Genomic DNA, 25,452 nt, shown 5'->3' with positions numbered 1-25,452 from the left:
CTTGAACTTAATCCTCTCGTCGAGACACATAGACAACCTGGATACGCTTCATCTTCAACGCCTCCTCACAGAGACGAGCACCTGGACATGATGACGATGATGACTTTCCGGCACCGCACCACGGCACCACCGCTCCCGTCAACGATCTTCCACCGCCTTCCCGACGACAGCCTGCCGTCTCGCTCCTTGTCGCTCCGCCGAATGACGATCGCCAGATCCCTCCTCGTCGTTGCATCACCCAGCAACATCATGGCACGCTCTTGATCGTCGCTGCACCACCCAGCGACCATATCGCCCGCCCCGAGGCGCTAATCGGGTCGCGACCCCGGGGCAAGCGTGGCTTCAAATCGACCTAGCTCTGATACCACTTGTTGGAATTCTGCCTACATGATCAATTATATCAAATTAAGACAGAGACGCGCACACAATAACTTTTGCCAAAGACACGTGTCGTGCCTCTCTTTCTCTGTATTTCTTTTTCTTTTTTCTTAGCCACGATACTAGTACATGAACTCACTACTACATGCCATCTTCTAACTTGACGCAAGATTATTGCTAACACCGTGTGTACTGTCCACCACGCCCGTTGCGGTGTTCATTGGCATGCATGTCCTTGGACTTCTGTGCGATGATGACGGAGTTCACCACGTCGTCGTCGGGGTGACACACGGCCAGCACCTCGAACCCGCCGCGACCGATGTCCTGGGGATCGACAATCGGGTACAGGAACCCACGCGCGCCGTGCGCGCTGCGCACGACGAGGGCCGCCCCGTCCGCCATATGCGCGCCGAGGTGCGCAATCACCTTGGCCTTGTCCTCGGCAGCCATGCCCACGAGCGCGGCCAGGAAGACGACGTCGTACGCGGCGAGCTCGCCAGCGAGGTCCGCGACGTCGGCGGTGTGGAAAGACATGCGGGCGCCCACGTCCTTGTCGGCGCGGAACAGCTTGCTCGCGCGGTCGTTGGCCGCGCCGCACAGGTCGTAGTTGTCGAACATGGTGTCGGGCAGGTGGCGGGCGGCGAGGACGTAGGAGCTGAATGGCAGCGGGCCGGAGCCGATGAAGGCGACGCGGGCCGGGGCGATGCCGCCGGGCACGTAGCGCGCCAGGAGCTCGTACTCGAGCTTGCTGAGGTTGATGTAGTTGCTGTAGAAGGGGAAGATGCCGAGGTGGTCGAGCGGGTTGTCGAAGGCGGCGAGCATGTAGGAGTAGTGCGCCTCCAGCTTCCCCTCGGCCTCGGAGCAGAGGCGGATGAGGCCCTCCCGCATCTCCTGCGCCTCCGGGCCGAGCTTGGTCACGTCCACGGGGCTCGGGGGCACGCACGCGGTGACCAGGTCGGTGAAGAGCGCGTCGACATCGGGGGATGGGCTGAGGGACGGCAGCTTGGCGATGGCGGCGTGGAGGCCGGTGATCTTGTGGACCAGGGCGTCGACCTCCTTGTTCTGGGCATCCATTTTACCTGGTACCTGACGAGTACTTGATGAACTCTGAGGCACAGGAGTGGAGTGGAGTGGAGTGGTGGATCGGGCTGCTTGGTGAGCTATGGAACGAGGAGCACGGGGTATATGTAGCTGCCGTCTAGAGCACTCATCGATGGAGCTGGCAAAGCTGTGCATGCATGCAAGCTTCACGCGTCCATGCCAATATGGCTGGTTTCATGCCTCTGCTGCTGTGGCGTGTTCACGTCCGGCTGTTGAAGTGGACAGCGTTAATTTTGTACTCCCTCCGTCCGGAAATACTTGTCTTAGAAATGGTTGAAAATGGATGTATCTATAACTAAAATAAGTCTAGATACAACCATTCCTAAGACAAATATTTCCGGACGGAGGGAGTATGTATTTTTCCTCCAGGTCGCTTTTTATCTTTTGAATAAAGAGCGTGCACCACTACTGCGTCTAGATACATCCATTGTAGTATAATAAAGTAATTTCGGACGGAGAAAGTATTGAGTGTTCACACATGTTTAATTTGTCCGAAATAAAGAACGTCCACCAACTGTATTCGGATGTGTTCGCATTAGTGTGTGCGAAATAAAGAGCGTCCACCAACTGTTTTTGGACCCGTTCACAGCCATTTAGTGTGTGAAATAAAGAGCGTGCCCATCAACTATTTTTAGACGTGTCTCCGAAAAATAAAGAGCGTCCACCCGCTGTTTTTGGAACGTGTCCACCAACTATTTTTAAATGTGTCTACGGGCGTTTAGTATGTCCGATGTTTTGTTTTTGGAAGTGTCTGTGGACGTTTAGTGTGTCCAATTTGATGATCCGCATAAGTTGCCCTTATGTATCGGGTTTGGTGATCCGCGTGAATTGCCCCTTATGTACTAGAGATTGGGTGTGTATGATTTGATGATCCACGTTGGAGTTGCCCTTATGTATCGGATTTGGTGATCCACGTGAATTGCCCCTTATGTCCTAGAGATTACATTTCATTTGGGTGTGTTCGATTTGATGATCCACGTTATAGTTGCCCTCATGTACGAGAGATTAATTCGGATGTTTCCAATTTGGTGATCCGGCATTGGAGTTGCCCTTAGTGATTACGTTTCATTTGGACACGCTGCCAAGGACTTCACCGAAGAACAGTAGAATGAGCAGGACATGAACTTCACTGATTGTTTCAGTTCAGTAATCTCAAACGCCAACATATTAAGCTGTTCTCCATCATAAATTTATTTCCGCGGTCAAACAATAGAACACTGCACGCAGCGACTGTTTTGGTAATGGTACGCACTAGTCTACACCTGTACATTGTCGCTAAGTGGGTACAAAATTACAGTATCTTGGGCGTCCCCACCAACAAAATTACAGTTGAGAATTCAGCCAGGGCGCAATATCCGACAATGTGAAGCTTTCCTTAACCCCCACCAATCTATGGAACAATCACCTTCTGCGGAAATGCAGTCAAAATACAATGGCCATCCAGTCTTAAGCCTGGAAGAAGCACAGGTTCATACAAGTTCGGCAGCACATTTTATTTTCCTTTTGGCCTGTGCATGCTGTCCAGAGATGATTTTATTTCCCGTACATCTTAACAGTAGTTGATCTGAACGACACGAAAAGAATTCATCACCTTTTTTACTGAAGCATACATCGTAATAAACATACAAATGTTAACATGGACGGGATGCACACCTAACTGAGTGAGATGTTAATTCTATAATAAGCTACATAAAATAACAAGCTGCTGAAATTCATTTGTTTAAATATGATTTGGCGTCGATAAGGAAATGGATGAGATGGTGAGTAAGCAACGAAATGGATTTTAGCATCATAAGAAAAGCAGCAATAAGAAGTTACCACAGAAGCGATCGTGGGATTGATGAGAATCCGTCGGAGCTTAGACCTTCAGATGCTGCTCCACCACCACTGGCTGCCAATTTTTTACTTTCTCCATCAGCTGCTGTCTCTGAATCAGCCTTGCTAGTGCCGTTTACACAGTACTTCTGCAGCCACCTGTCAGACTCCCAAAGCACGTGCATAATGCTCTCCCTGGCAGAGTACCCATGGCTTTCAAAAGGAAGTATTACCAAACGAGACTGTACACCATGACCCTTCAACGCATTGAAGAATCGGTCCGACTGTAATTGAAATATCAAGGTTAGGTGATACAAAACTATCCTCCAAATAAAACAGCTAATTAGCTATACACCGGGAAATAAACAATCGTATGAACATTAGGACAAAACATCAACCCATAACAATGCACAGATTTTGCTTCTCTCAAAAGACAGTGCATTTCAGGCAACGTTAACCCGAGTATTACTTTACTATGTAAGATGCAGGAGGTAGGTAGACAATTACATTTACGCAAAACCTGGAACAACAAATCAAATTTCTTAGGGTCTTGGTACAGTGTCTGTTTACACTATGCCTATCAATTTAGCAGCTTGGTCGATTATACAACTACTAGTGAGATTCCACATGAAAAACAAATATATTTGCAAGATAAACTATGCACACCTAAATGAATTTGTGATTAAAAGTATTCAAACAAAAGAGGTGGGAGCAGTAGTTCAAAGTTGAACACCACTAACCCTTCTGCAAAATGACTGTTATCTTACAGTCACAGGTTAAAATTAAGTTGATGCTTAGGACTTCACCTGCATTGTCAGTGTTCCAGAATTGTTGTCTTGCTCCCCATGAATAAGTAATATTGGTCTCTTGATTTTGTTAGCCGACATGAAAGGGCTCATCTCCACATAGGTGTTAGTTGCCTCCCAAAGTGTTCTGTCCTCATTCTGCAGAACAATGCAGGCGGTTAAGAAAGACTGAAAAACTAAAACCTGCACCAGATTGGCAGTTACCCATTCAGCATTAGTGTGTACCTGAAAACCAAATGGAGTTAAGGTCCTGTTGTAAGCTCCAGAACGAGCAATTCCGCAGCAGAAAAGATGAGGAGCATGAGCTAAGAGATTTGCTGTCATGAATGCACCATACGAATGACCACCAACAGCAATTTTATCAGGATGAACCACCTATAGAAAAGTGATAGAAGATATCATACCAAACCCTTAGAAGTCATTGCCCACAAAGGCTCACAAAAAGAATTACGAAATGCTCACCCCTCTCCTGACAACTTCCTCGACGGCAGCCTCTGCACTAGTTACTAGTTGTTCCACATAACTACAAAACAATTTGCATTCACAATAGAATTAGTTCCATGGCACAAGTGTGGTATAGTTCACAATCTCGGACATATAGAAGGAAATGCAATAGGGCAGAAATAACAAAAACACCTGTCGTTCGCCTCTACATCACCTTCACCAACAATCGGAATTGTCGGACCTGAAAGAATAGCAAACCTGCAAACCAAAGTGTGTTGAGTGAGACTATGTGCCAGAAAGAAACATATTCGGAAGAAGTGCATCAAATTTTAACTTAGGCTAGATTTGGAGGTTAAGGGAGCGAATCAGGTTTTTGTCATGAGAAACAACAATAGGAAATAAATGGCATGTGTTTTTTCCTTGAATAGCAAGAAGAGAAATAATACCCTCTAGCCAACCAAAGAAGAGGAGATGTAGCACCAATCCCTGAAAACTCATTAGGGGAACCACGTACTTGTCCCGCAGCATCTTTGCTTTTAAACTCACCAGGGTATGACCAAACTAAACATGGCAAAGGTCCATCTTTTGATTGATCATAACCTGGAGGTAGATACAACTTTGCTGTTAGTTGAACCCCATCTTTGCGCTGGTACCTTATCATTTCCTTATACAATGAAGCAAGCTGGGGGTATGGGTGGGGAAACTTTGTAATCTGCACTTGCTTCTTTTCCGGCCAAATTTGTAGGTAATATTGTGTATTTTCTGTTTTTGATTCTTTTGATGTAAGTATCTTTAACTGATCAAGGGGAAGGTCCCCATCAATTTTGTCTGACATCAAGGCAACAACAGTTTCAAAGTATTTTTCCTTGTCACTTTCCCATATTCGCTCTTTACTTCCAGTATTTCTGCAAAAACAAAAATAAAGGCATCAGCTGGCATCTAGAATGCATGGCACTCCCTCTAAAGAAAATATAAGAGCGTTTAGATCACTACTTTAGTGATCTATAAACGCTCTTATATTTCTTTGCGGAGGGAGTACAAAACAAATGAAATCATTAATGGATATGGACAATTGGACATACATATCAAACAAGTCAAGGAATGGAACGTTTCCTTCTGGTGTGGCACCCATTCCATTCAGCAAGAGGTAAGTACTTCCATCTTGTTTATTAACTTTTGCAATAACATATGTTCCCATGGCAGTTCTTCGCAGCATTGGTGAGCCAGGATCAGAGTACACATCTTCTGAAGATCTGTCAAATAAAATGCGCGGACTGACATCTTTCTTGTCTGGAGCAACCACCCATGTTCTTGTTTTCCGAGTTTTGTACCATGATTCATACACCAAAGCAAGAGATTCATCACACCAAGAGATTCCTCTGTACCAACAGAATGAAAGCAAGAGAGAGAGTAAAGTGGGAATAATTAATTACTTGGCACACAAGATGAAAAAAAAATGATAGGACGTTGTAAAAAGAATAGCTGATTTGGATTAGGACTTCCTATGTACAATTTTATATGGATGATTTTACACCAGTACTCTATATTTGAAATTTCCTGCTAGCAGTAATGCCCTATGTCAAAGCACAAAGCTTAACCATAACATCGTGCAGTGAAACAAAGATTTCCAGTCCTACTTGAGTAGATAAATGGAAGTTCAGAGAACATACCCATATCGGAGGTCAAGTTTATGTAGGATTTCTGGTTGTTCGCCATTTATGGGCTCAGCATTTTCCATGTAAACAATGTCACGTGGTGAAACTTCAACCTTTGCATCTCCACCATCCTGTGTCTCCACCCTAAGAAAAAGAAGGATAAACTAACCCAGTTAGAACAAGGAATAAGACATAAGCACACTGACATATTATATAAACTCCCTCCATATGTCAAATAGGTGACGTTTTGGAGACTGACACGGTCTTCAAGATTGCCTTTGACCACTATTTTTTTACTATATTATATGCACAAAACACAAGAAAATTATTATATTAAGAATATACTTGGTCTACGTATTCAGAACAATATTTGGTCAATTTTAAGTTTGACTTAAGACATGTCCAATACACCACTTATTTGTGATATGGAGTATTGACAAATAAAAGATGTTCTTGACTGTCCAAACTTGCACCATAGAGCAAAGCTTGTACACAGAAGATCTAATAGTTTGAATGATTTGCATGCATCAGGTATCCAGATTCTATTTTGAAGTTTCAAACAAAAAACTAATGTTTTGGGTGCTGTTCTGCGTACCAATACAAAGTTGAAGGTTTGTCTGGCCTCCAATAGATTGAACGTTTTCCCTTGCGCACGCTGCTCGTCGCAATTGGTATGTCCTCTGCAAGGGGCAAGTCACAAAGTTCCCTAATAAACTTACCATCTGCAGTCCATAATTCAACTCTCTTTGGAAACCTTCCACAGGGTACAATATAGGAATATGGACGGTGGATAGAAGAAAGCATCAAATATTTGTCATCTGGTGATGGATCAATGGATGTGTATACAGCAGGAGGCCCCATTGGCTTCACAGTTCCATCCAAAGAGACCAACATGAGCTGTGAGGTTGCATAGTAATCAAATAAATCAGCATCATATTCATCTTTCAGAAGATCCTGGAATGTTCTCACTTGGACCACATTCTTTGTCTCATTAGACTGAATTTTTGGACCAGATGGAACTGATGGCTTCTGTGGTAGAGCTCCACGTGATACAGGGATAGTGCAGACTAACAAAGTAGAGTTATCAACCCATACAAAGCTGCAAAATAGTAGAAACAATTATTTGGAAGTAGGAATAGTAAATAGGAGGCATGGAATTATGAAGTTTATTACCTGTCAAAGATAGCATTCAAGTATATATCAGGAGATTTAAAAAGTGGCCGTGCTTCTCCAGATTCCACGTCCGCAATCCATACCCTTAGCTTGCTGATTTTGTTGTCCTCCTGTTTGGATAAGAATCTGTTATAGCTAATCAATGAGACATAACAACTATCCCTATTACAAAGCCAATCCAACCAATTACCTCTTCAACTCGAACACTGAATGATAGATTACGACCATCATGTGACCTAATTCACATTATTCAATACATGAAGTCAAGATTGATGTAATCCAGTACAAATAAGTACCCATAAAATGATAGAAGTTACTTTGATACAAAAATCTGGAAATTTACCAGGTAACAAAATTAATCTTTGCTCCTTCAGGGTATCCATGGACCTCCTTCTCTGGGCCCAAAGTTCCATCATCCATTAGCTTATGGATACCTATTCCAGTGTAGGAAGACCTACAAATTAGGTTAATCAGATTTCCAATGATGGCATGATGTAAAGCGTAATAATGAACTTGTTAAAAAGTGAAACGGAATAATACGACAGAAATTTCGGGGAAAGCATGAACAGTACGTACATTCGACTTCTAGTATTAGAATGGCCATCAATCCTCACACCAGCAAGTTTCTCCTCAGGCTTTGCGAGATCAGATAGTGGTGGAAGCGCTCGACGTTTGAGAAATAGAATCTTGTCTTTGCTTGGTGAGAACGACAAAACAGGAAGTGGTGGTGCATCAACAATGTCCTGTATTTCTTTGGGGGGAAGGCGGTAGCCCAGTGAAAGATCTGCATGATACGCAAATACGTTTACTGTTCACTGTACCACTAGTCTGCATTATACTTTCTGACAGTTAAACCCAGGACAAGGGCAGCTCAAACAGCACTTTATGCAGAGATCTTCACAGTGCACACAAAAATACAGCTCCATTCAAAGAAACCACTTACACCCCCCCCACCCATCCCTAAGAATCATGTTTGTGTATCAACACCAGTAATTAGGCAATGCCCCAGAACCCATACATTTACATTTAACTCCTAGAAGTAAAGCTGCTAAATTATTTCCTTGAAAAGCAAAAGCACCACTATCATAAACCTGTTGAAACAGTTCTAGGGTTATATGCATTCCTCGTGTAAGCAGAACAAGAGAACTTGAGACATCAAACCACATGCTCTCTTAAAGAGTCTCTTACTAAGCTAAACACAGCATGATAAGGAGCAAAGGTCAGGCTGATCCATCTAGTCTAGCTTTAACAGTCGTATGACGAGCAAGCCGAATCATGATAACTGAAGTGAGCTAGAGAGGGCATGTGATGTGATCTCTACCAGAACAAGTCGGATTAATCTAAATTATACACTACCAACCCATAAAGAGCAATCCAGTATCCAGATCATAACTGAAGACAACTAGTACTAGTATGTTTCCAGGAACCGATCCAAGAGCAGAGCTCCAATCTCTCCCCCGCCAAAGCAGCCCAATCCACTAAACGACGCGAAGTAACAATCGAAATCAACCAAGTGTCCAAGAAGAAAAAGCAAGCAGCACCGACCGTCGTCTTCCTGGCCCAATCCCGACGCATCCGCCGCCGCCGGCTGATTGGACTCCCCGGAGGCTGCGGCGGCGGCGATGTGGGACATCCTGGAGGCGGCGGAGCTCATGGCGGCCCGGCGAGGCAGGCGGAGCGGCCGCGGAAGAGTAGAGGAGCGAAGGGGAGCGCGCAGAGGCGCGAGCGGGAGCGGGAGCAGGGCGAGTCGGAGGCAAGCCCTGTGGAGGATGGAAAGGGCGGACATGATTTCTCGGCCTCCCTCCCTGCTTCTTCTATACAAGTACACGTAGTAGATAGCATAGAATAGTGCAGGACGGATGGTGGGATACCTTTTCTTTGGTGCACAAAAAGATATTTTGGCCCCTTTTGAAAAATGCTTCAACCTAAAAAGATCTCTTAAATATAAAAATGTTCAATACATTTTTCAAACACACAGAACTAGTATAGTACGCTTTGGGTTGATTTTTTTTTTGCGAGAAAACTTCTGACCTGTTCATCATCCGTCGTGGCAGTACAAAAAACACTAGAAACAACAAAGTACATCCAGGTCCAACCATCACTAACTGGAATCTGCTCCGACTTTACTCGGAATGGAGTCATGCTATCGACATTTCACGAAACTTTTGCGGAAGTTTATGCGGCGATGTCGGGTTGCTTGCGGCATGAGCTGACCAAACGGTGACACTGGACAAATGATTGGTTCCGGGATTCCAGTTTATCTTTTCCTGATCACGACGACTATAGACTCCCCTTTGATATTGATAGTAGAGATAAGTTAACGAGGTGTGAAGCAAACTGCAAATAAATTGTGCAACAAGTCAAAAAAAAAAGAGTAGAAAGGAGCTAATCCTGAAGATATTCTTGCTAAATGAAGGGGCATCTGCCCAACTATGTTAAATTAAATTATAAACGAACTGACAGACACGTATACAGCAAATTCACTCTAGAGACCTGTGTTCCCCAAGTATGCTACAAGATACTCCAGATGTGTTCTTTGTTCATGTTTAGCTCTTTAGACCATGCAGCCAGAGCCGTGGTTGCATGCAAATGTTTCTATTATACACAATGGCCATACAAGAATCACAGAGAAGAATCACTTCCCCATCTAGACATGCAAAAACAAGTTCAGTACAAGTGCTGCTTGCTGGCCTGCTGCCATCCCGGTGTAAGTCGGCTGATATCCAAGCTTGCAGTTTCAGAACAAGCTGAAACCCCCCGAATCCTCCTCCGCCTGCGCCTCTTCTGGCGTCTCACTGTATGTTGGCTCATATCCTTCGCGACTTCTGTAGTTATCTGCATACTCTGAGCCCTCTTCTGATACGTAAGACGAACTTCTGTAGTTATCTGCATACTCTGAGCCCTCTTCTGCTGCGTAAGATGATGATCGATACTCCTCTGGACGGACAAACTCAAGCATGTAGTTCAACCCGTTGATGACATCATAGACCATCAGTCCGATTCTTCCCCCACCCCAGCTGCCTAGCTGGCTTCCAACGAGATAGCCAAGCTTTCCCAGCCTCTCCTCGCCATGGAAACCACCCGCATAGGTTCCGAATAAGGTGCCCATGCCCCGGAGGAAACCTTCTGTCATGCTTCCGCCAAAGTACATTGCCTCGAAGAAGTCCCAGCCACAGGAAATTATCGGCCCCAATATCCTCTTCGCTTGACGAGCGGCCACCTTCGTCGCTTTTGCCCCGATCTTCTGAGCTTGCTTGGCTGCCTCAGCAGGACTCAGGCCTTCTGTCAAAGCATCAGCCAACGCTTTCTCAAGGGCTCGCTGCCGCACGGTTTCTATGTGTGCGCTTCGCAGGTTGTTCACATACAGCTTCACCCCCTCCTTCCCTGCGCATGCAAGGCTGCCCGACCCCATATCGAAACAGTTCATGAATGTGAACTGCCCACTCTTTGATGCAGCCTCCTTTCCGACAAGTTCCCTGCACTTCTCAGCTGCAAATTGCAAATTTTGATTAAGCTTAATTTACAAAGACATACATCCGGCTTACTTCTCCAAAATGAAATCATCAGATACTATCTAGGAGAAAATTTGGATGTCAAGAGCAATATCAATTCAATAGCATACCATGTTAAACTATCAATGTGCCTTATAATTCTTACAATACGGCCATTTTCTACAAGATCATGGCTTGCCCATATGTCAACTTAGCAACAGGGCAAGAGTTACCTTTCCAAAAGAATGTAAGACTCATAGATCCAGTGATTGAAAATTTAGTATGGAGATCTTTTATTTGTTAATTCTGAGAGGAAGACATCAGCATGAGCACATAGCAAAAACGCTAGTAGCCACACAAGATATATCAGCAGGAAAACTGGATGTCCACAGTACATGGTCATCCAAATCCCTGATACAATCCTTAGCTGCAAGTAAATGCACTACTTGTTACACTATTGTGGGATGAAATCAAATCAACATCACAGTTATCAAATGAAAGCAAAATAAAAGATGCTACTCCTGAGCTCCTTCACCAGCGCACAACTCTCCGACAGGTCCAGAGCATTGCTAGTCACAACATTTTTTAGCACAAGGGAATCGGTCTCCAGGGTGACTTTATCCATCCCATCGAAGAAACTTACATGATGAATTGCATCCATGGCTTCAGCCACCAATGCACTCCAAACATTTGCCAAGCCCCCAAGTATGCGGGAATTTTCGAGTAAGCGAAACATGTGGGTAAATTGTGCATGTGAACACTCATGGTACCAGACAGAATCACTGTCCCAGTTAAATACAACGATATAACTGACAAAAAAATTGCTACTCCAAGTTCTTCGTCATAACAGTACGCGAGCATGCACCGCTGCCTTCAAGCCCTGAGACAGACAGACTGTTTGTTCATATATATAAAGTGTTTTCATGAATCAATCAGTATGAACTACCAACCATGCTAGACAGTGTTCAGTTGTTCTTATTTTTTGTTCAACTTAACCTTATGAGCAGAGGCTAATCACCATCTTATAAGCAGTTAAGCAATCAATCCTTAACAAGTTAGTACCGACTTCACTCGAAATCTATGGCTTTCTGAATTAAGGCACTCACACTTCAAATTCTACCGCCCACATCAACCCAGACCTACGAAGTATACCTCCAATTGACCGAGTCATTCGCTCTTCGTAGCAATTACCGTCGTCTAGAAACCCAAGATCAGACGCATCCCACTCGAAACCAGCCAAATGCGCACCCACTTCTTCTTCACTAGGAAACAACCCCCACCACCCAAAATCGCCGAATCAAAGGCCGAAAGGCGCCAAAACTACACGCGCAAGCGCGCGCAGTGATCCGCCGCTCTACGAAGAAGTATTCACCTGCTCGCTCGACGAACTGGTTAACAGTAATTGAAAAAAAAAACGGAGGGCGGATCGGGGAGCATGCCTGTCATGCTGAGGGCGAGCACGCCGGCGACGAAGAGCAGAAGCTGGACGCGCCGCTTCTGGATGTCGAGCATCTTCGCGGCCTCCCACGCTCGGCTCGGCGGGCAGCAGACCAAGGATCTCTCCTCTCGTGGGAGGAGGAGGAGGAGGAAGTGGGGAAGAAACGAATAATAACGAGAGAAAAGAATGGCAGGTTCCTTGGGAAGAAAAGAGAGAGAGAAAAAAGAACGGCCGCAGGGGGTCCATTCGCCGCTGCCGCGTGGCGATACGCGTTACCCGGAAGGACGACACGGCGTTGGGTGGGTCCTCACGCCATGGGCCCAGTCGCCCGACTTGTTTGAATGGAATTCACAAAACTCTAGGTAGGTCATCTAAATTGTACTAAAGCTGCGTCAATGAATTTGAATTGACCGGAGTAGCAAAAAAATTATTTTAAGCTCGTATTTCAGAAGCCACTGTGTCAAAGACTTCTTTAAAATAACATGATTAGCAAAGTATTGAAATCGTTTATCTCCATCTGAACTTTTTGACACTACTCACACTTTTAAAACGACTTTACTTTTTATCTTATTTTGGTTTGTCACCGGCAAGTGAGCATAGTATAGATTAAATTAGGCCAATTATTAGGGCATAGCCAATGCATAGTCTTATGGTGATGCCCCACATGTCATGTAGGATAAGATGTCAGAAAAAGTAGGTTTGGATAGGGAAGCAGAATCCTCCGCAAGAGACAGGTGATTGAGAGAAAAAGTGTGATCGAATGTAAAAAGCTAAGAAAGTTGAAATAAAAAATAAAGATGCATCGTATCATATATAACACTATGCTCCCTAGTTTTAAAAGTCAACATTCAATTGAGGTCTTCAATTAAAATTGGATCACTTAATTTTGATCGAGTCAACAATTTCTAACACTCTCTCGTTCAATGCTTTTATACTATATACTATAACACTATTCTTCCTAGTTTTAAACAGTCAACATTCAACTGAGGTCTTTAATTGAAGGGTCACGCGATTTTGAGCGAGTCGATAATTTCTCAACACTCTCATTTCAATTTTTGTATATTCTCTGTGACACTAGATTCCCTAGTTTTGAAGAGCCAACATTAAATTGAGGTCTCCAATTTGACCCAATTTTGACAGTCAACAATTTGTCAACACTCTTTCATTCAATTCTTTTATACTATATACTATGCTTCCTAATTTCGAAGGCCACACAAATAGTTGAAGTCTACAATTTACAATTGGATAACTTGATTTTGATCGGGTCAACAATTTCTCAAGGAGCTTTTTCATTCAATTCTTTAAATTCACTATGTTCCCTGATTTTGAAATTCTTTCATTCAATTGAGGTATTAAATTTTGAATTTGGTTTATGAATTTGACCGTGCCAACAACCTCCCAAATCAATAAGTAACAATAGGCGTACAAAAACATATCAATTCTGCGCACCCTTTCACCACCTTAAAAAAAGTGCCATCATGTGAGAGTGTAACACCAATATAGTACATTCTGCCGTCGATGTAGAAATTCCCTCACGTAAATATAGGTTAGTTAGCGGATAACACATAATCACACCACGAAAGGCCATCAAAATCACCACACTACATGTCTCCCCCACCCGGCAAACTAAATATTCCATTAGTTCAAAATATAAGGGTTTCAATTTTTTGGAAAGTTGAATTCTAAGAAAGTTACCAAGTTTAGAGTGAAAAATATCGGTATCCACAATATTAAACAAGAAAGTATGGAAATTCATTTCATGATGAATCTAATCATATCGATTTGATATATTTTCTACAAATTTGATCAAAGGTAAAAGGTTTGACTTTTTTTAAAAATAATATAATTTATATTTTGAAACAGAGTGGGTATTCTTTTAAGAAATATAAAAACGCCGACGGCGCAGCAAAGCGCCCCAATTCTTCTAGTATGTATTAAAGTTTCTATTTTCTATTTCTTAATGAGCCTCACTAGTAGTAGCTTATGTTGGAGAGAAATAAATCAATGTAGTTGCCTCAAGCTACTTTTTCTCATGAGACATCTATATCCATATGTCATTATTGTACATGCTCTTAGTCATCCAACTTAGCAATTGTGACAATGAGGGTTTCCAATTCCCCAGTTGAAGGTACTGAATCCGAATAGGTTAACCTTAGGAGAAAGAAAAGTATGATTGTATGTTCTGCCCTCTTAACGGAAAAGCAAAAAAATATCTTGTGATGGCTTTGAGTAGATGATGGACATATGTAGCAAAGAGGCGGCTAGGGGAGCTTTGTGGGCCCACAGCGCACCCAGGGTCTAGGGCGTGTGGCCAAGGAGTGTGGGGCCCACAGCCCACCCGAGCCATATTCTAGCTCATGGGTATTTTCCCTCACAAAACCTTCATTTTTTTCGGCTCTGACAGCTTTCTGGCCCCCTTCAATGCAATCTTGCAAGAAGATAAAGATGAAATAGCCCCGTGAACATACATGGTAGATGAGCCTTCAACTTATTAAAATGTGATGCAAAATGCACATATCAGCACATCCATATTCGTGAAGCCACTGATCGAAGAGAATGGGATAGGTGGTGTGGCGGGCGGCCCAGGCTTCCCTAGCTGTGGGTCCATAACACGATGTTGGCTCGACAACAGGTGGGATTCCACAAGCCTGGAGGACGGGCCCCTCAACCTTTGACTTCGACGAGGCCATCATGTTGGTGTCCGCCTCCTCCTCCTTGATGACACCAGCCATGTCATGAGCTTCGAGGTCAGCCGTATCTCGTTGGCACAGTAGCTCCTCAAATGGAGCCCAACGGAACCACGTGATTCCCTATGCCCGAGGAGGGTGGTGAGATGGCGGCATAGGAAAAGGCCGAGGGCAAATCTAGAGGGGGGGGGGGGGGGTAGAAGGAAAGGAGTATCTATACATGCCTTGGTGGCAGTTGTTTCATAGCCGCTAGCAACGTGCGGTTAGATAGGCCTTGTGTGTCAAGACATCTCGATAGAAAACGGTGCATGCAACGAGAAAAATGGCCGGCAATAACGGTGGGCACGTTGGACACATGATGGGCGCTATTAGTGGGCGGGAAACACGACTGCTAAAGTGGTACAAGCAACTTTATCATTGGTAGAGAGAGAAAGAAGCCCTCAAAGTTTACTCCCGCCACCTCGGTTTGTGTTTGGATTTTGGACTGCACCCAAAAACAGCGTCCCAACCTTTAAATATGGAGTCTACAATCCAGTTTCTGAATGAACTCCATAATTTTTAGAGATAGACATGGGTATAGAGATTCTGTTAGGATGAGTTTTCTCACCTCTATCCTCCACAATGACAGTTATTATGAAGAGAAGGAGTGTATGGCGAATATGGCAGAGCTCTAAGGAAACTCGTGCTTGTCGTTGAATTCCTTCCGTTTGATGCAATGCAGGCTGCTGCCACTCATATCTAAAGCTAACTGAGATCACAGTCTAATGCCCATTAATAACACTTGCATTATATACTTGATGATTCCAACTCAAAAATATATATACTTGATGATCCAAAAAGCACACCAGACAAGAAAACATAGAGAGCATAATACTGCATTGCGTAGAGGAATTATCATCAAGGCAGTAAACATCCATAGTTATACTACCCCATCAAGCATCTTTGATATCCAAGACAAGATGTGAAGAAGAAGAAAACAGAGTGCGTGAATCCAAGTGGCTCTCAAGCAAAATCTCCAGCGAAACTACAATGCAACGTATAGTAAGTAACAGCAACTGCTCAGACCCTAAGACACGAATTCTGTCTCCGACAAAGAGCAAAAATAGCACTGTAAACCATCCCAGCTCAGTATCACCTTTCACTTCTTGATCAAAAATTCAAAACTGTAAGTGCACAGCTCACCCATCAGTCCTGGCCGGCCTCAAACATATCCAAGCGGCCGAAGCATCCTATGCAGCCGTTGACAGAGCCGTCGTCGTCCTCATTTCCGTTGCTGCGCTGCCCCACTTCGATGCTGACCTCGATTTCGTCAGCCCTGGCTTCAGCAGTAGCAGTGGGGTTGGCGCGGGCGCCCGCCTTGAACTGAACCACTATCACGCTCATATTGTCACTCATTCTCCGGCGGCCCAGGCATGAATCAAGAAGTCTCTCACAAATGGCACGCAGATCTATCTCCCCCTGCGTTCATCACACCATATGTCAACAGGAACAACAATTCCATCTGCAAATGGAAACCAGCCCATGCATACAACCACCGAATGTTACTATGTGGAGTCATTCCTTCAACAACGTTATGCTAACCGATAAAATTTCTTTCATCCGGTAGGATGTTTCTTTTAAATGTACTGTTAGTCTCATTGACAAGCAGAAAAAAGTTGAGGAAATAAGACTCACGGATTGCAAACGCTGCCTTACAAAATCAACCGCCTCTTGACTTGACTTGACATCCCTGGAGAAGAAGAAAAACAAGAGATGTGTAATTTTATTATGGTAATATATAAACGAAATTACTCCCTCCGTTCCTAAATATAAGTCTTTTTAGACATTTCAAATGGACTACAACATACGGATGTAGGTAGATATATTTTAGAGTGAAGATTCACTCATTTTGCTCCGTATGTAGTCACTTGTTGGAATCTCTAGAAAGACTTATATTTGGGAATGGAGGGAGTATATTACTATGAAACATGAGAACAAAGATCTGTCTCTATGGGTACTAGCAGATTGTGGTGACTACTCTCTTATTAGTTTTAGCATCCATCCACGTGGACGGAAAACATGGCACAACTCCTATATTGGAACAAAATAAATGCTTCATCAAGCACTAAGGTTGTTAAGAAGAGCAATCAAACATGCTACTCCCTCCGTCCGAAAAAGCTTGTCCCTCAAATGAATGTATTTAGTCCCAAGTTAGTGCTAGATACATCCATTTGAGACACAAGGTTGGGACAAGTTTTTTCAGACGGAGGAAGTACCATTTCCAAATAGCAAATCAACATGATGGAACCATCAAATTTAATTCATCTATGCACTACAAAGCAATAATTAACCCAGGAATTGACAGATGTTGCCCTTTCAGTAACTTGAACTCAGAAAAAGAACTTAATAGCCCCCGGTTCGAGAAATTGGGAACTGAATTACACATGGTGATGAAGTGGCTCAAACTCAGACCATTGTAGTACAGTGCGGATCGAACTTAACTGAACCAAAATGTAAAAAACGCGAGTGATAAATAATACTGGCCTAAGATGAAACAAGCATGTAAGGTAACTGGAGTGACTTTACTATGTATCAAGTATTTCATTTAGAATCAAGTCATCACAATGAAACAGTCTTTCGTGTTATTTTTAGCTCAGACTTACCAGATACCATCACTTGCTATAATAAGAAATTCAGTATCATCAGTTATGTCCACCTAGAAAAATATATGGTGTTATTTCCATCAAAACACACTCATCAGAAACAAATTTACACTGAGCTAACGCAACATAGTTACAAACTTACAGTGTGAATGTCCGGACTACTTGTCACAATTTGTTCTGCAGGAGACAAAGTTTTGTTCTGCTTGAATTGAAAATCACCTGAGATGCAAGTAGTCAAAATGCCCATCAGCAATGAATAGATTGTATCCAACAATGAAAGGAAATTAGATAAATACCATACCAATCGCTCTGGATATGGCTAATTTCCCCCCGATGCGATGGATGCCCAAGTCCACACTAACTAGTCGTCCTGTGAAATCTCTCTGGGGGTTCTCATCCCTGGTTACTTGCCCTCCTGCCCTTTCAATTCTCTCCCTTTCCTGTTGGAGGTCTGGCTTGTGATCGGTGGATAGATCATTTGCCTAAATGCATATAAGAATTGTCAGGCACTACCTGGACACATTCATTATGACAGGATGCCCCACTCAGAAATTTGACAAGAAAATAGTCACCATACCTGACCATTCCTTGAGAGTACACAACGGGAATCACCAATATTTCCAACAATAATCTGGTTACCTCTAATGAGAGCCACACATGCCGTGGTTCCTTCCTGTTGGGGGGGAACATAACGTTCCTGCAAAACAAATTCCAAACTGAGTAATACTACGGAAAATAATATTCCAAAATCATATGGGAAACAGACTATTAAGAAACAAAAGTAAGTAACACCACCAGGGAAGGAATTTGCCCATGTGCCCTTCGATAAAAGAAGCAAACGGTGTAATAAACAAATGATCAACTCAAACACACCTCAATTTTGGCAGTATGGTAACTACTAAGGTGCAATGAGAAACATAAAGGAACATCTGCCTTCCAATTTGGTAAACCAGACACTTGATGGAACACAAATTGGAATTATGAGTTAAATATATCAGTACCAACTCCAAAGCACATCGGGTAAACGTACAGTAGATCCTCCTTATCATACCCATCGATCCCTTCCAATTCCATATACACATAATAATATGAAGCATTATCCGAGAGATAAATTTTGTTTAATTTCTTCGACAGTTAAATGCTTAAAGAACATTCAGTGTTACCTCACAAAGAGCAGCCCTGAGCAAGTTTTTCAAAGTTCTACTACCAGGAGGATGAGCTGGCTCCCTTTTCCATTCATCCGATCGTTTCAACTTCTTATCAATTCTGCAACATGTGACAATAAGTGAACTTATGTAGCAATTGTAACTATGGAGGCATGAAACAATTATGTATTCCATATCCAAACATGCGACAATAAGTGAACTTAGGTAGCAATTGCAACTATGTTAGGAATGGGTATAACATTGGTCCTTTCTCGAACACTGTAGCATTGGCCCTTTTGCCTTCCAATATTGAACAAGAAGTGCATATATATGAGTGAAGATTATGTGAACATGTCTAGAGGCACTTAACGCTTGTTTTTTTGTGGGGGCCACAGTTGGTCATATTTTTAATGAAATTTTACAGGTGACTGTTATAGCTAAATTCAGAATTTTTGAAAAACTGCATGCCTGTGCCGATATTGTATGCGCCTGCACACACATGTTCCATATGTCACTTTCTTCTGTACTTATATATGTAGAGTACATGATTTAATCATCTAGAAAATAACCTGAAATACACATGCTCCAGTGCGGTACGCAGATTGTTGCCATAGTCTGGTTCCTTGGTGAGCTCAATATGAAATTGCCTTGAACAATACAATGCTACATCAGCTCCTGAAACAGAAACAAATAACTCTGCATGACCATCTTATATAACAGAAAACTAAGGCTGAATCAACCATATTCCTATACAAGGTCATATATCAAAACAGTGCAAAGACAAACACTAGCTGAAATATCCCTTCAATATGTGTACTACTGTAAAAAAGCACACTGAACTACTGAACATATTCCTAACATAATCCTCTCCTCTCCTAAAAAAAATAAGATCGAATAAATGTTTGGCCCCTCACTGTTTATATATCAGCTCAGACCCGATTGCAAAACTTGGTCATGCATGTTGAACTGAAGCATCATTGCGCAGTTGTTTCATCATGATTGTACAAGATTTTGACAGCCAAAATTTGCGACAAATAGTAAACGTACAAAGCATGCACATATATAGTGTAATACACAGATGCACATGATGTGTACCTTGGATTACTATGAATTATATGATGTTATGATAAGACTTCCTTTAAACAGTGCATGCAATGGTCAGTTATGCTAACAGCACAAAATTTTAGAATATGTTCTAACAGTATCAGAACGAAGATCAAACCTCCATGGCCATCATAAACACCAAAGAATGATGTGGAACTGTAACCATCTAGATCTAGGACAGCTGTGAGCTGCAAATAAGAAGGGTCCGGATCAAATTCAGTATTTCACCACAATAGCAAAGCAAAATTGATTATATACATCTGCAGAATTATCATCTCAACAATTTTATAAAGTACTGCAATATTACTCACGGCATCTTCCATTTCATCACGAAATCCTTTCATAGATGACGTAGCATACTTGATTCTGTCATTCTCTTCTCCAGCAGAACACTTGGTTGTTGCATCACCCATTGCTGGGTTTGCTTTCCTGAAAGATTTCAGTATAAACACCATAGCCTAGAAATCCTTACCAGCAAAAACTAGCATGTAAACTGAATGTACTGTCACTGCACTGCAGAACGCATATATATATAGCAGCAAACTTGATAGAAAAACAGCTAAATAACTCCCATCATGTTACTGCATGTGAACTGGAACTACACTGGCACACTGCAGAATGGAAAACATATCTATGCCGCTATTTGAATATATTATAGATTTTTCAATTGCAGGTTGGCAGGTTGGTAACTAATGCTTGGATTAAGGGCCCCTGGGTGCATAAGGTATGCTTATATAATCAGAAAATTACATTACTCAGGTGCACAAACACAATGCAGATCAAAACGGAATCAAGGCTTTGCCATCAACAGCATACATATCAAAATAACTCACGTCAGCACACTCATTCATAACAAGGAAGAACTTATAGATCTCAAGGTTGCAGTGCACGTTAGCACCACCAAGGAAGTACAGACAAGCTCAATTTCTGAGGAACTTGGAGGATGCGCGAGATACTACACGGAGATGGATTGAGAACAATAATTAATTAGCACTCCAGAGAGCGGAAGGACGAAGAGGGCGCTGTTTTTGTTTTCCAAGAGAAAATCCACACGCTGTGAAGGGACAAGAAAACGCACATGCAGAAACAGCGAGTTCTCGACACCAGAATCGTCAGAGTTGCCGATAGCAAGAGGGATAAGAACGATGGGAAGATCAAGAGTTGAAGAGTATCCAGTTCGGATGGAGAAGGGAACAGGAATAGAGATGAGCGTGGTGCTCGTGAGACTCCTCCTCACAAAATAAAACCACCATCAGCCGCCAGAGTAACAAGAGAAGAGCAGAAGCAACCATACAAGATGCAGAAGAGAGCGAACGGAGATCAACGATGGGGTTCCCCCAGAAATCGCCACCAAATGCAAGAGCAAGAGCAGCGTCGACAGCAAAAACGAACAAAATAGGACCGAAGAGGCGAAGAGAAATCACCACGGGGTCTCGGTGCTCCTCGTCCTCCTCCATGTCCAGGAAAATAAGCACCAAATGCAAGAGCAAAAGCAGCAGAGGCAGCAGCCAAAACGTAAACAGGACCGAAGAGGCGAACAGAAATCACCATGGAGTCTCGGTGTTGTTCGTCCTCCTCCAGGAAAATAAGCACCAAATGCAAGAGCAAAAGCAGCAGAGGCAGCGACCAAAACGTAAACAGGACCGAAGAGGCGAACAGAAATCACCATGGAGTCTCGGTGTTGTTCGTCCTCCTCCAGGAAAATTACCACCGAATGCAAGAGCAAAAGCAGCGGCGGCAGCGACAAAAACGAACCACGCAGGATCGAACAGGCGAACAGAAATCGCCACGGAATCTCGGCGCTGTGTGGCCTCCTCCTCCGAGAAAATCAGTGACCAGCTTGAAAAAAGCCGACGCAATGCAAGGAACACGAGACGGGAGCAGGCCCGAAGCAAAATCCGCACGCACGAAAAAAGAGGCCTCGACTCTGAAGATTCAAGAAGCGCAACCTTCTGCTCGATCAGCAGCGCCCAAACCGAAACGAGGAGGACGGAGGACAGAAACCCCACCACCGCCGCCGCATGATGCGACGAAGCAAGAACAGAGCAGAGGCGGTGGCGAGAGGAGGAGGAGGGAGAAGAAGAATCTTACCCTGCGGCTGCGGGGGTTTGGGTTTCTGGGGTTTAGGTTGGACGCGGACGAAACCAGAGAGGGGATGGGGAGGGAGGGGAGGGGAAATGCAGGTTGATCGCCTCACCTTTCCTTCCTTCCTTCGCTCCGGAGGATCAAAAGCGGGGCGGTTGTGCAGCAGAGCAGAGCAGAGTTTGCAGGCGGGCGCAGGCGCAGCAAATAAAGCACCCGCGGCCTCCGTCGTCTCCTTTCCTTTCCTTCCCTTCGCCCCCGTCGCGCGCGTGCGAGCGTCCTGAGCCGTTGGATCGCCGCCAGTGCCAGCTGTGGCCGATCCAACGGCCCGGGCGCGTGCCACCGGGCCCGCTCGACGAGCCACAGCGGGTGGGGCCCACGCGCGCCGCGCGCGCACCTGCCCTGTTGCCGTGCGGAGTACGGCGCGCGTGGAGGAAGTGCTCCTGCCTCCGCCGCCGCCGTTCCGCCATGCGCCCCTCGCCGCCGGCCAGCGACGGCGCGCTTCCTCCGTTGGTCGGTGGCCGCCGGCCGCCGCGCTCCGTGGAATGCCCGACAGGCGGAGGCCAGAAGAGCTGAGCTACATCGGCCTCCGCGGATCCCGGCGCTTGCCGTCGCCGCTGGTTGATGCCACTCCTTTGCCCTCTGCTCCGGCGCGGCGGGTATCCCGCCCGCGTACGCAGTAGCCTCCTGGGGTGGACTCCCGCTCGCGGCGCTCCCCCTCCTCGTCCGCCGGAACCCCCGAGCACCGCGTGGCTCGCCGGAGAAGTCGAGCAGTCACGGGGCTCGTTTCTGACGGCGGTTGTGAGCTCGCTCCGTCGTGCGTCCCGAATACGCGCACGCATATGGGCCTTTTTTTTTGCTAACACACGCATATGGGCCTCTTCAGTGTGCTCCGTCCTAGCCCACACCACACTCCCTCAAAAAACGATTCTCAAAAAACAACGGTACCAACAACATTCCCACATGTGCTCTGGAATGTCTTTTACATGTTCAGATTTTTTTTTTTGCTAAAAAGAACATGTTCAGACTTTTTTGACAAGTTTTATTTATATGAACACGAACCTTTACAAAGTATAGGTATGTGATGCATGTACTTTCTACCAAGTAAAACGTTTGTTTCACCCGGCAGGTTTCTCAGTACAAATCTAATGCTTTCGTCTGGCGACATGTGTCGTGGGCCCTCACACGTCGCTCTCCCTTCCTTCCGTTTCCGAAATATCTTGACAGATTTAGTTGTCTTCTTCTTCCTTCACTCTCATCTCTCTCTGTGTGTGTGTGTGGGGGGGGGGGGCACGCCATTGCTGACATGTTGTGAATACAACGACTACTGATGCAGGCCAGCTCGTTGTTTAGGCATGAGTGTTGCAAGCGCCCCACCGGTGATGCAGGCCGGCCAACTAACCCACCAGTGTTGCGGACGTCGCCGGTGTGGTAAGTTTGGAGGGGTCGCCAACATGTTTGTTCATTGCTGCAGACGATGTAGTTGTGTTGCATGCGATGCGACACTCAAGACACTGTAAGCCGAACCATGGATCGATGCTGTAGTGGTGTTGTGAGTCAGACTGATTGCGGTTGCTGTATTGTAGTATGCACGCTCATTGCAAGCTCGCGGACATTTTTCTACAAGCTGGCAGTAGCGCGATGTTGCGGGCCGGACAACTGTTAATCTGGTGAGCTACACGCCGTTGAGAGAGCAGGGAGTGAGGATGTGCTTTGCAACATAGACAATCATTGCTGAGGTGTTGTGGGAGACATGCGCGGATGGGGAATGGAGCAATGGCAAGGTCAGCTCAACAAGGGGGGGGGGGTTCATGTTGTCTGAAACTAAGTGAATCGGCGGCTGGTCCAGTGGTCGCCTTCTGCCAATTATTGGGACTATATGAAGACAACCCACTCTGCTTACAGGCTATTGACATCATATGAGACCCAAAAATTACCTCTAAGCTTGGTATATAATTTTTGGAATCTTAACGTGTGTGCTGCTTTGGTAGATAATGGAAAAATCCAAAAATAAATAAATACCGGAACACCCAAAACTTATTCTGATTTAGAACATTGTTTACATAATTCGAGGGATCCAAAAGCCAAACATGACGACCTGGATTTAATCGTAACAAACTTTTAGCTATGTTATGAGCATCTACATTCGATTCCCTGCATTCATGGTAGAAGACAACCATCATCGCCTCCCAGTTGATAGGCCCAGAGAAACTTTGGGGAATTCTGTCGAACATGTCGCAGGCACCGATATCAATTTCGGCTAACAAAGGTAACCGAGGCTGCGACACTCGCTAGAGGCCGTGGGAAGTCATTGGAAGGGAAGCAGGGGCTGAAGGGGAGCCAAGGCGATAAACCAAGTTTGGTGGTGAAGGCGCCCAAGCGCCATGAGTTCGTCCCGGGCAACGCCAATGTGTTGGTCGTTGCTAGACTCGCGTATACGTCGCCTGACTCCTAATAGGGCTTGGCAGGTGGTGGCGGGGTTATGCCAACCATCTAGGGCAATGACGGGGTTGGGGGCAAAATCGCCAACATCAGGCGGCATTGTTTCAAGCTTGATGGGGATCACGATGGGCGGTCCCGAGCGATGGCTAGCGGTAAGGTTCGAGTGACTCTAGGGCAATGGCGGGGCCGGGGCGAAATTACCGGGACCAGGCAACATTGTTTGAAGCTCAATGGAGATCATGGCGGTCGGTCCCGAGCGATGGCTAGCGGTGAGGTTTGAGTGACCCTAGGGCAATGGCGGGGGCCGGGTTGAAATCACCGGGACCAGGCAGCATTGTTTGAAGCTCAACGGAGATTGTGGCGGGCGGTCCCAAGTGGTGGCTAGTGTGAGGTTCGAGTGATTGTAGGAGTGGTCACTGCAGCGGCTGATGATGGAGTCGCCCGACGCAAACCCGAGATTTGGCGGCGTGGTGAGGTGAAATTTCACTGAGAGACACACCATGATTTTTGGTCGGATGGATATTCACCTAGCGAAGACCCACAAAATATGGGTGCCTACCCATACTTTTTATTCCCCATGCATATATAGGTGTGAGCTAGTTTTTGGAGCAAAATACCAATATTGTTGGTTTTGGGTATTGGTTCAAATTTTGGGTGCTATTGGAGATCGAAAGTGCCATTCTAGAGCTCAAATGCTTGGAATGAACAATAAATTTCAACAAATTAAAAGTGAAATTGATTTTTTTACAAAAAAAATTCTCATAGGTGCAAATTTTCACGATTAAATGATATTATGGATGTGTGGACAAAAAACAGTGCTCCAAAATACTTTAGAAAAGGACGTCAATATCTTCTGAATGTTCGGTTTGGGAGGCTGTTCGGTATGAGGAAGCCATCCTCTCGAACAAAAACGTTTGATAGGAATGGGTGCTGGGAGCGAACTTGAACGACCACCTATGAGCTGAGTGGCCCTGGGGCTTTTTCAGCGGGAACAACGGCAGGATAGTTTGGGCCACAAAAAAGGTCCAGTTTTACTATGATGATACAAA

The 25,452-nt window shown here is 44.7% G+C and overlaps 4 protein-coding genes across 8 annotated transcripts; all 4 read right to left on the bottom strand.

Annotated features, from left to right (window-relative positions):
- Nucleotides 1-390: 390 nt before the first annotated feature.
- On the bottom strand, nucleotides 391-1,548 carry LOC125553908 (probable nicotianamine synthase 6). The gene has a single exon (XM_048717557.1). The coding sequence runs from the start codon at nucleotides 1,450-1,452 to the stop codon at nucleotides 556-558; it is 897 nt and encodes a 298-aa protein (XP_048573514.1). The 5' UTR covers nucleotides 1,453-1,548; the 3' UTR covers nucleotides 391-555.
- Nucleotides 1,549-2,644: 1,096 nt separating this feature from the next.
- LOC125551899 (probable glutamyl endopeptidase, chloroplastic) lies at nucleotides 2,645-9,226 on the bottom strand. Of its 2 annotated transcripts, XM_048715293.1 has the most exons (15): nucleotides 8,918-9,226; nucleotides 7,949-8,156; nucleotides 7,716-7,826; nucleotides 7,563-7,608; nucleotides 7,373-7,482; nucleotides 6,795-7,298; nucleotides 6,215-6,343; nucleotides 5,627-5,923; nucleotides 4,991-5,449; nucleotides 4,737-4,802; nucleotides 4,563-4,623; nucleotides 4,326-4,475; nucleotides 4,101-4,238; nucleotides 3,298-3,578; nucleotides 2,645-3,043 (listed from the first exon to the last, which is right to left on the bottom strand). In XM_048715293.1, coding segments are annotated over exons 1-15 (2,802 nt in total). In that variant the 5' UTR covers nucleotides 9,159-9,226; the 3' UTR covers nucleotides 2,645-3,042. The 2 variants fall into 2 exon arrangements, with proteins under 2 accessions (XP_048571250.1, XP_048571249.1); XM_048715292.1 differs by lacking the exon at nucleotides 2,645-3,043 and having other exon boundaries at nucleotides 3,294-3,578.
- A 553-nt stretch (nucleotides 9,227-9,779) lies between these two features.
- On the bottom strand, nucleotides 9,780-12,546 carry LOC125551900. Its single transcript, XM_048715294.1, has 2 exons — nucleotides 12,303-12,546; nucleotides 9,780-10,861 (listed from the first exon to the last, which is right to left on the bottom strand). Exons 1-2 carry the CDS (start codon nucleotides 12,373-12,375, stop codon nucleotides 10,110-10,112), a joined length of 825 nt encoding a protein of 274 aa, XP_048571251.1. The 5' UTR covers nucleotides 12,376-12,546; the 3' UTR covers nucleotides 9,780-10,109.
- A 3,301-nt stretch (nucleotides 12,547-15,847) lies between these two features.
- LOC125551898 (probable protein phosphatase 2C 21) lies at nucleotides 15,848-22,780 on the bottom strand. Of its 4 annotated transcripts, none has more exons than XM_048715288.1 (11): nucleotides 22,077-22,780; nucleotides 20,191-20,308; nucleotides 19,998-20,067; nucleotides 19,345-19,450; nucleotides 18,794-18,896; nucleotides 18,208-18,327; nucleotides 17,932-18,112; nucleotides 17,773-17,849; nucleotides 17,631-17,683; nucleotides 16,663-16,717; nucleotides 15,848-16,446 (listed from the first exon to the last, which is right to left on the bottom strand). In XM_048715288.1, the coding sequence occupies exons 2-11, from the start codon at nucleotides 20,290-20,292 to the stop codon at nucleotides 16,174-16,176; spliced, it is 1,140 nt and encodes a 379-aa protein (XP_048571245.1). In that variant the 5' UTR covers nucleotides 20,293-20,308; nucleotides 22,077-22,780; the 3' UTR covers nucleotides 15,848-16,173. The 4 variants fall into 4 exon arrangements, with proteins under 4 accessions (XP_048571245.1, XP_048571247.1, XP_048571248.1 ...); XM_048715290.1 differs by having other exon boundaries at nucleotides 20,191-20,310; nucleotides 22,083-22,780; XM_048715291.1 differs by lacking the exon at nucleotides 22,077-22,780 and adding an exon at nucleotides 21,971-22,069.
- Nucleotides 22,781-25,452: the final 2,672 nt, after the last annotated feature.

The sequence above is a fragment of the Triticum urartu genome, chromosome 4 (assembly GCF_003073215.2).
Source record: "Triticum urartu cultivar G1812 chromosome 4, Tu2.1, whole genome shotgun sequence".
Lineage (NCBI taxonomy): Eukaryota > Viridiplantae > Streptophyta > Magnoliopsida > Poales > Poaceae > Triticum > Triticum urartu.
Note: the sequence above shows the minus strand (reverse complement) of the source record. Positions and strands in the feature narration are given on the sequence as shown.